This window comes from Papaver somniferum, chromosome 8 (genome assembly GCF_003573695.1).
Source record: "Papaver somniferum cultivar HN1 chromosome 8, ASM357369v1, whole genome shotgun sequence".
Lineage (NCBI taxonomy): Eukaryota > Viridiplantae > Streptophyta > Magnoliopsida > Ranunculales > Papaveraceae > Papaver > Papaver somniferum.
The window spans coordinates 84,855,401-84,865,770 of record NC_039365.1 but is presented as its reverse complement, the minus strand read 5'-3'; the positions used below and the strand labels follow the sequence as shown (position 1 = coordinate 84,865,770).

The following is a 10,370-nucleotide window of genomic DNA, read 5'->3' as shown; positions in this document are numbered from 1 at the left end:
TTCTTAATCTAATTAGATTAGATAATAATTAAACTAAACTAAAATTAGCTAAACAAAGGTTGTTTGGTCATTACAAAATTATTTGAAATAAAAGGTTTTTGATATTATTTATGGATGACCCATTTTTATTTTATTAGGTGACGCCCCTCGAGTAGAGCGTGACGCCCCCAATAAGCCTTCTTTTGAATAGCATCACTGTGACCCTACTACGCATATAGACTATGGAGTACTTCCAATCCTTTTCATTTTTTTTTTGTGTAAAATATACTAGTAGTCTTTTTGTTTATCGTTTTGTTTTCACTATTTTTCCTTCACTTTCTTAATTTCTGGCTCTCTAAACCTCTCTCTTTCGACCCAACGTCTCTTCCAATTATCATCCTCGCCTTTCTTTATTTTTTCCCCTTAAAACATCGCCGCTTCCTGTCCGACACGCATTTCTATTAAAATTTCTTGTTTGGTGTATGGTAATTAGTGTTCGTACATCCCCTCTGTATCAATATTTTATCTAGGGTTTCTCTTTGGGGCATTGGATTACACACACCAGATTTTACCTAGGATTTATTTAGCAGATCACCAACCTTGTCAAGGTTCGAATCTCTTTTTTATTCTGTTTTCTTTAGGTTTCAATTTATGTTTGTTTATCTAATCTATGTGCATGATCTGAACAAGATTTATTTATTTATTTTGGTTGTTTTTGAGCTCTGGGTTTTAAAAGATCTAGTTGTGTTCAATTGATTATTGTGATTTTGTTAGGTTTTGTTTTGATAAAGGAATTTGACCATTTTATGTTTTCGTCTGAAAATTGATTTATCTTTTTAATTATCACTTCAGGATGTTAGTGAATTTCATCTTGATATTTCGGAATTTTAATGTAGGAGTAAAAGAACTTATACACTTCAGTTTTCTTGCAATTGAGCTTGTAATTAGAGAGTTTTTTACATTTTCTTAGCCGAGATTTCCTTAATTGGGGAAATAATTTCAAATTAGACTTAGAAATGGAACAGGTCACCGTTAACTAAAACAAAAGCTGCATATTTGGGTGATGGGTATTCAATAACGTTTTGTTTAATTAATCCGGAGTTTCTATGTATGTCGATATTATAAAGAATGACGGCTCTTGTTGGGTTACTAAAATGGTTCAAAACACTTCATTTTATTCTACTATTTATCTTTGATATGATCGCAGATTAGTCGTAAGTGCGATAACCTGTTCTATAATAAATGTAAGAGCTTCACCAGAGAGTAAGAATAGAGGCGAATGACCATTGGGGATGAATAATAATACTTTTGTATTATCCAATAGGTAATTTAAGATTAGCTTCCAGTGTGTTGGTGTTCATGTTTTTCTGCCTTACAAGATTATTGCTTAGAAAATCTTAGTTTAGTCTGACGTTCTAGACAGAATATACCCATCTTCAATTGAGGACTTCGGCGGAAAATTGTAATCATTTTCTTGCACTGACTTTATCCAGTATCTTTTATGTCTTGCATATTGAACTAATGTGATGATCCTTTTCTTTTCTTCAATATCATATAGTTTAACCTTCTGGAAAAAATACAATTTGCAGGTATGCAGATTGAGTAGTGTGGGTCGGCTAGTTCTTTATATCTAGCCTGTATGAGGCCCATATTGTCACCGATAGTATTGTGGTTTGTAGATTTTGGTTAGGCTTATGTTTGGACAAAATATGCAGAAGAGTCTCAATCTTCCCGAGAATATTAATTCATTGAGAGTGATGCCGCAACAGTCTCTCCGTCGTCTTAGCAGCAGGTGTTCCCAGATAGCAACTGGACAGCACTCCTCCCCAGTTGTCTTTCCAGAAAAACGTAGTAAAGTCAAGTCTACAAAACAAAATGAGGTTAATGTTTCCATTGGTGATCCAGAGAAAGTGAAATCTCAAGACCACAGGATTGACATTGGAGATGAACAGTCTGATTTATTGGGTTATGAAGTCTTCTCTGGGAAGCTAGCCTTGGAAAAGAGAACCACCAGTACAAGTAACTTTCAAACATCCACCGAAATCACAAACCAAGATGCAGTGGATGCTAAACTTACCAGTAAGGCACTGATTTGGGGATCTCATGTGCTTCGCCTGGAGGATGTAGTTTCTGTAAGTTTTTTTGCAGCCACTGTTTTTCCACCTTTTCAAGATTATTATTCTGGTTCATTGGTTGAAATAACCTGATTTGCTCTTAATATTGCTATGGTATGGTAGGTTTCGTATTGTGTAGGCATCAGACATCTCACCGTGCACTCTTACCCAATAAAAAAGGGATCATGTGGTCTTTCATGTTTTATAAAACCCCGAAGAAGTCGAAAGGACTTCCGTTTCTTGGTTAATAGCCCAGAAGAAGCCCATCAGTGGGTTACTGGATTTGCAGATCAGCAGTGTTTTGTGAATTGTTTACCTCATCCCTTGGTTAACTCTAAGGAGGAGTCGTCTAACATAATGATCAGTGATTTTCCTCTTGAATATATCAAATGCAAAAGTCCACCAAGAATGCTCGTGATATTAAATCCACGGTCTGGACGCGGTCGTTCGAGTAAAGTCTTTCATGAAAAGGTGGAACCCATATTTAAGGTTGGTGGCTTCTCTTCTGATGCATCTAGTCATTTTTATATCAGCGATTAAAATCTCCGTCATTCATGTCATGTTCCGCATTACTAACAAAGATTCACTTCATAAAACATCACTTGCATGACTGGCTCTCTTCTTTTTAATTTTAATGGGACTTTATAGATGGATTATCCTCTTTTTTTATAAGGCGGTGTGCCTTTCCACAGACAAAATCCGTAACTGTTTTTAATATAAAATATACGGTTCATATGGTCTCTAGAGTACTATAGGTTCCGCTTCACAAGATGGGGCCATCTTTTGTTAACTAGTTACGTTTCTAGTCATATCTTGATGCATACAACACCACATCTGAAAGAGGATATAACCTTTGCTTTTCAAGCAGTGACGTTGTCTGATGGACTGGTATCAGATTCTATGCTTATTATTCCATTCTGGACCACATATCATCGACGTGACCATGAATTTTCTTTATATTACTCAGCATCGTTCACTATATATAAAGTCAATATCACCCATAAAGGGAACCTAAGTTATTCTTCACAAGTATGCCGCCGCCGACTTTGAAAGGAAGTGATTCTATAGTGTACTCATTTGGTGACTGATCAGGAAAATAATAGAAATATAGTTCCGGTTCTCCCATATACCTGGTTTGTTTTTGTTGCCTTTGTCTATCCTATCAACACCACCATCGAGCTCTACTATGGATTTATCTCCTTTACGGGTTTCAAGGATTGCTGGGTGTACTCCTATCCTCTTAGGGGGGCACTACTATTACGAGATAAATGTTATTGTGAGATTCTCTTCTTTTGACCTTTTAATGGTTATCCATTTTGTAACTTATTTTTGAGTTGCAATGGTGATAGCTTGCAGGGTTCAACATGGAAGTAGTCAAAACAACATCAGCTGGTCATGCTAGAAAACTGGCTTCAAGTGTTGACTTCACTACATGTCCCGATGGTACAGTTTTATGTCCCTCAAACTATTTAGGTTATTTATGGCGTTCTGACCACATAGGTGTTTATCTTATCCTATATTTCTTTTATCTTCGTCAGGTATTATATGTGTTGGAGGTGATGGAATTGTTAACGAGGTTGGTCTCTATCTTTCTTCTATTTTTTTGACATTCAAAACTACACTAGTTTAGAATGTTTATGTAAACTGTAAACATATATCACATGTGGTTATATTTATGACTTCTCTCTGTGTAGGTTCTGAATGGTCTACTCAGTAGGAATGACCCAAAGGAAGCAATTTCAATTCCGATAGGCATTATTCCTGCTGGTTCAGATAATTCACTAGTTTGGACAGTACTGGGAGTAAGAGATCCGATATCTGCTGCTTTAGCTATTGTGAAGGTAAGCTAGAATTTCTTTGTATCATCATTAGCGCCTAACTCTCTACTGTTGCTATTCTATTCTGATCTTAAAAAAAGTATAGTAATGAGAAATGTGTTGATGGTCATGGTGTATATGTTGTTATCTTAGGCGCTCTTTACTTCTAAAACTCTCAGTGCCAAGTAATTTAGTAGAGTGCAAATATATTGTTCGACATTCATGTCCCACGACTCTCTACGATGTATCGATAATCTTATAATGCAAAATAGCTCAGGAGATGAAGTTGCTCAGTTGATTTAACTTCAACCAAAAACTTAGATTCAAGTGAGTCCTAGGCAGAAACTGAACCTAATGTCATTCAAAAATAGTTGATTGCTGCTTAAATAAGAGTACACAAGCTTATTTTATTTATAAGAAGTTCTAACCACTAGTTGCATAAATAAACTTTTGGTCTCAATCCTTAAACTATTTGGAATTCGACATGCCAGTCATAAGATCTACATAATAGCCTATAATTATTGCTAATAATCTGATAAATACTTAATAGTAATATTAAGAATAGAAATCATTTTCCTCCTTCATTTCACCTGTAAATTGTAATATCCTACCCCTATTTGTTCCAGTTATGCTTGTATAGATCTTCAGCTGTCTTCTTTTAACTGTTCAGTTAGTATTCATTATTGGGTCTGGCATAAGGTGAACTGTCTTTTTGTGGTAGCTTCTTACTGGCTTTTAAAGTCACTAAGTTGACAATAATTTAGATACAAGTGGCTGAGCCATAGTTTCAAGTGGAATCAAGTCAGGTTGGCTTACCGTATGAACATTATTGTAGAGCTACTTGAAGTTACAGTTATGTATAAGCATCTTTGCTTAGAAACAATTCACCAAATCAATCTGGTTGTGCTGGCGGCTGTGTTTTGATGATCTAATATCTGATCAAATCAGGTGTTCTGGTCTTTTAATTATTGTTACTTTTTGCGTAAATTTATTTATTATTTGATGTCCTGTTTGTGTAGTAACAAACTACAACTGATCCTCCCTCATATATAAGACTCAGGGTCTTGGATGGTTATATCCTTAAAGTGACTGAGCCAAATCTACATGAGTGCCCTTCACCCAATTGCTAAACCTCAAAAGAAACTGGTCTGGGCTTGATTGTAATACATTTTGCTTGTCTGAAGGAAAAATAACCACACTGCATGTTCATTAATCCAAGAGGTATAAGGGGTTGTTAACTCTTACATGTTGTGATGGCCTGTGACCCATATCGATCTTAATGTGGAAAAATGAAGAGAATAGAAGTACATGTGCTGCTACAAACATTATATTATATGTTTTTAAGCTTCTAATGTGGTCACATGCATCTGAATGTGCTACGTACTAGTTATCTTTTGGTTCGTCTTTGCAGTCATTACTAAAGTTGCATTTTCAGTTAGGTACACAGTAGCCAGTTGCTATTGGATGTTACGCACAACTCTTATGCAAGTTCTTATTTGTTGGTTTCAGGGTGGTCTTACACCTACAGATGTTTTTGCCGACGAGTGGATACAAACTGGTGTTATTCACTTTGGAATGACAGTGTCATACTTCGGTTTTGTTAGTGATGGTAAGTTTTTATTAAGGAGAACACGCCTAGTAGACACGCCTTTTTTTAAGGATATTGTTAGTTAATGTGCTGAAGTCCTGAGGCCCATGATATACAAGCTTGCCTTTTGGTATGCATCATAGGGTTCAAAGTACTTGATTTAAAATCTGCTAGTTTTTACTCACTTGTAGAGATTGATAGAATTTAAAGAATCAAATTTGATATAGAAAGATGGCATTTACTCGAAATATTCGCTTACTCACAAGAACCTTCAGTGGAGCTCTTGAATACCTAGTCATTGCTTCCTTGTAAATCTTTTGCCCGACTCTTTTGCCATGCCTATGGAAACTTGTATTACTTGGCACTCACTCATGGTTGAGCTGGGTTTTTATATACGCAATGACTCTTGTGAAATTTCTTTAAACGACGAGTATTTATATTTTCCATACCTCTTTTTCAGTATTGGAACTTTCAGAGAAGTATCAGAAGCGTTTTGGACCGCTTCGCTATTTTGTTGCTGGTGTCCTGAAGTTCTTATGCTTGCCAAAGTACAGCTTTGAAGTGGAGTACCTACCCGCATTAAAAGAGGACAGTGAGGGAAAAGTCTCAGCAGATCGTGAACCACTGGATATGTCAGACCTCTACACAGATATTATGAGGAGATCAAGCAAAGAAGGGTTCCCAAGAGCTTCTAGTTTATCGAGTATTGATTCAATGATGACCCCTAGTCGGATGTCAGGAGACTTGGACACAACTGGCAGCACGCATGCCAGCACTGAGCCATCTGACTATGTACGCGGTCTCGACCCAAAGTCGAAACGTCTGTCATCTGGTGGAAGAGGCAATAATGCGACGGCAGAGAGAGAAGAAGTTCTTCATCCTCAGATGCCTCTATCAACGACACCTAACTGGCCCAGGACCAGGTCAAAAAACAAAACAGATAGTAAAGGATGGGCAGGTATGACTGCTGCATATGATCCCACCAGATCTTCATGGGGAAATGCTGCAACTAATGACAAAGAAGATATCTCATCTACAATGTCTGATCCTGGTCCAATATGGGATGCGGAACCAAAATGGGAGGCTGAGAGCAACTGGGATGTGGAAAACCCCATTGAGCTTCCAGGGCCGGTGGAGGAAGCTGAAGAAGGGATAGACAAGGAATCTGCTTCCAAATGTGAGGAGAAATGGGTCATCACAAAGGGTCACTTCCTTGGTGTACTGATATGCAACCATTCATGCAAGACAGTCCAGAGTTTGAGTTCTCAGGTAGTTGCACCAAAAGCTGAGCACGATGACAACACTTTGGATCTTCTGTTGGTTCATGGGACTGGACGGCTGAGATTGTTGAGGTTTTTCTTGCGTCTGCAGCTTGGTCGACACCTTACGTTGCCGTATGTGGAATATATCAAGGTAGCTATCATTCTTCGCATCCATACCATTTTTCTCTTTGCTATTAGGTCAATAGATTTTTTCTTTTTCTGATTAATGGTAAGTAAAGGTTGCAAAGTAGAGTGGTGTATGGTAAGAGCACTACAATCAAGGTTAATACTTTTGGTCATGATGTGCAGGTGAAATCAGTAAAAATCAAGCCAATTAAAAACACCAGTAATGGGTGTGGTATTGATGGGGAATTATTTCCTGTAAACGGGCAAGTGATTTCTTCATTGCTTCCTGAACAGTGCAGACTTATTGGTCGTCCTCCCACCCAACGCATATAAAAGTCTCTCCCCAGTCTTTTTCGCCTTGTTTTGAAGCCTTCTTCTTGGATTATGGCGTTTTTTTATGCTCCCTCTATCAGTCCACTTGAAGTCACTCGTACAGGATGTGGTGGTGGAATATTTATGGCATTCACATAATTGCATTTATTTTCCCTTCAACGGCCATTTTGTTTTTCTCATGTTCTATTTCAATCCCCTCATTTTCCATGGCGCATCAGAGGTCCTTGTAAATTTCTGAGAGATACTGCAGTATCACTTTTTTTTCTTTCTATTTGTTGTTAGCTTGTATCTTGTCCCCGGTCATCGCCTCGTGTTGTCTGCTGCTGCTTCCTGTTGGCTCCACTTGTATTTGGTAGCTTTTTGGCATTTCATTGTTGGATTGTTTTCTTGATATGTATTTGTAAAAAGAAAAGCATCTGCTGTTGGATGTTTCCTGTGTAGTTATTTGTACCTCGTTATTATGATATTAAGTTATATTTGTTGGAATTTCAGCCCCACAATCATCAGAAAGATAACCTTAGTCTGAAATCAGACATTGCCCTAGTATTAATGTATACTTTACTGCATGTATAAACCAATCATAATCAGTTCATAAACAACATTACAAATACCTTATGCATACCAAAATTGGTATGCAAATTGAACTGATTTTCTTTAAGATATACGAGGCTTGTCATGCTTGCCACATGACTATATGGAACAACTCACAAGTTATGTTTACCTTCTTTACAACCTTATTTTTTTCCATTGACATTAAGCTTGTCTCTAGTGCATTTTTTTATTTCATAAAAGAAAAAATAGTGCTTGCTAGAACTATTAGCCACTCCTTATAACTACTGGGGAACCCCTCACTTTTAATCTACATGTTGGACGTGATTTTTGCGAATATAAACCAAACCATAATGAATTTGAAGCTAATATTTTGAGGATATATTTCTCTTACAAAGCTTTACGTTCCTGCCGAAAATGAGCGTATTCCAAGAAGTATAACACCAACATCTACTACTTTAAAAATGAGCCGTTGAAAATCAACGAATTTTTAGCCATTCAAATTAAGACCGGTAGATTATGAGGTTATATATTTCAGAATACGCTCATTTTTAGTAGGCATGCGGAACTTGGTAAGAACATATCTCCAAAATATTAGCTTCAAATCCATTACGGTTTGATTTTTATTCTCAAAAATGACATCCAGCGTGTGAGATAGTGTGAGAATAAAAGTGTGAATGTGATCCTTCCTCATAACTATTAAGCTAATAGTCTCACATTGTCTAAAACCTCTAGCATTTATACACATATAACTCTATGAGCCACTCCACTCATCGCCAATTGGTTTGAGTTGAAGCAAAGTAATTTTTCATGGTATCAGAGCGAGGCCCATGCAGAGCGAGGCTCATTCATGAGTGGTTAAATGCTCACCTATATGCGATCCACGTGTAAAAATACTAAATCGCCCTTACCCGTGAAGGGGAATGGTGGAACTATTAGCCACTTATTATAAAGCTACTAAGCTTCTTATAAAGCTACTAAGCTATAATAGTACCACATTGGCTAAAACCTCTAGCCTCTATACACATGTTTTTTGAGTTGGAAGCCCATAAATCTTTTATGGAACTAGATTGTTTTGGTTTCCTGCCAGGAAACTAAAGATTTCAGCGGAAAATTATTAAGACTAACAAGTAAAGATGCAGTCTCTTTCACAGACTTGACTACAACATCTTCCACTTGATTATCATTGCGGTTTATAAAAGAAAACTACAAAAACTAAAACTCGAAATGAAGTTTTTAATGTCCTTCAGAAAGTTTCTATTTTCTCCCGTTGAATCAGCATTCATTATTGGTAATAGATTGAATGACTAGTTTACATCAGCTACTATATGAATCTTTGTTAGTTGCTTTTATCTAGCACATAACGTAGCTACATGTATCGCCATGCATTCACCAGTTTCTGAGTTTAAAACTCCATCTGCATATTGTCCTTTGATCCCTTCACAGGTGCCTGCACAACCACGCAGCACAATGCTAATACCGAGCTGATTAATAAAACGATCAAATGAGGCATCTACATTAAGTTTAAAAATACGAGGTAATGGTGGATTTCATTGAGATAACTCGTGAAAGATTAAACTAGTATGAGATGAGTCAATATCATGCAGATGAGAGTTTGAATGATATTGAATATTATGAACTGAGTTGTAAAGGTTTAGAGTAACTCCTAAAAGATAACTTGGCATTTATATTTCTATATTATCCACACCCCTATCATTAATGTGTACAAACATCTTTCATCTTTAGTATTGCTGCTTCTTGAAAACCATCTCTCAATCCATTCCGATACGCTATTACAGTTGCTTCTAACTTGATCAATATTAACATGTACTCCTCTGCAGACAACTCTGGTATGCCTACACTCAAAAATCAGGTGTTATATTGTTTCTTCACTGCCACCACAGACTCCACAACGAGTATCAATGTTATCATTGTAAAAATATAATCTTCTTCTGGTAGGATTTGATTATCTGATGCATTTCCACGCAAATAACTTAATCATGTGAGCAGTATTGCACTTCCATAACGATTTCCAAACTGCAAAAGGAATTGTTCTCCCATTAATTTGAACCTCAATGTGATTAGAAGTGAGTATTTTGTACATGCTTTTCACCGGGAATTTTCCATCTTTGGAGGGCATCCATATCATGATATCCTCTTTACAAACATCAAGATACTTTGGAACTTTTGAGAAGTATCAACATCAAATAACTGGTTAAGAAGAACAACATTCCAAGTGCCTGTATTAAGTATCTGTAACTCTTCCACGTCTTATAGAATCTATAAATGTCACCAATAGGAGAAGGAGGATTTTCAAGACCTGGAATCCATCTGTCTAGCCATATCTTCATTTTATTTCCATTGTTTATCTCCATGAAATAGTTATCTTGAACAACCTGCAACCCTTTAGTAATACCAGTCCAAGTGTAGGAACAATTAGTAGGTTTTATCTTTTTATGCATCATATCTCTACTTTTGAAATACTTGTTGCTCAACATTTGAGATAATAGCTCAGTAGATTCAGTGCATATTCTCCAAGATAATTTGGTGAGTAAAGCCAAGTTGAGCATTTCTAAATCTCTAAAATCAAGAGCTCCCATTT

The 10,370-nt window shown here is 36.7% G+C and overlaps 1 protein-coding gene across 3 annotated transcripts; it reads left to right on the top strand.

The window, feature by feature from the left end:
- The first annotated feature begins 297 nt into the window (after positions 1–297).
- On the top strand, positions 298–7,706 carry LOC113301868 (sphingoid long-chain bases kinase 1-like). 3 transcript variants are annotated; one of them, XM_026550712.1, is made up of 10 exons: positions 298–587; positions 1,187–1,303; positions 1,569–2,111; positions 2,217–2,582; positions 3,443–3,536; positions 3,632–3,669; positions 3,788–3,934; positions 5,420–5,519; positions 5,959–6,911; positions 7,070–7,706. In XM_026550712.1, the coding sequence occupies exons 3-10, from the start codon at positions 1,674–1,676 to the stop codon at positions 7,217–7,219; spliced, it is 2,286 nt and encodes a 761-aa protein (XP_026406497.1). In that variant the 5' UTR covers positions 298–587; positions 1,187–1,303; positions 1,569–1,673; the 3' UTR covers positions 7,220–7,706. The 3 variants fall into 3 exon arrangements, with proteins under 3 accessions (XP_026406497.1, XP_026406498.1, XP_026406495.1); XM_026550713.1 differs by lacking the exon at positions 1,187–1,303 and having other exon boundaries at positions 1,695–2,111; XM_026550710.1 differs by lacking the exon at positions 1,187–1,303 and having other exon boundaries at positions 299–587.
- Positions 7,707–10,370: the final 2,664 nt, after the last annotated feature.

Bases quoted from the DNA above. Each gene is read 5' to 3' on its own strand.
- LOC113301868 (XM_026550712.1), top strand. From the start codon at position 1,674: ATGTTTGGACAAAATATGCAGAAGAGTCTCAATCTTCCCGAGAATATT. The intron at 2,112-2,216 runs GTAAGTTTTTTT...ATGGTATGGTAG, and splicing joins GCCTGGAGGATGTAGTTTCT to GTTTCGTATTGTGTAGGCAT. The intron at 2,583-3,442 runs GTTGGTGGCTTC...CAATGGTGATAG, and splicing joins AGGTGGAACCCATATTTAAG to CTTGCAGGGTTCAACATGGA.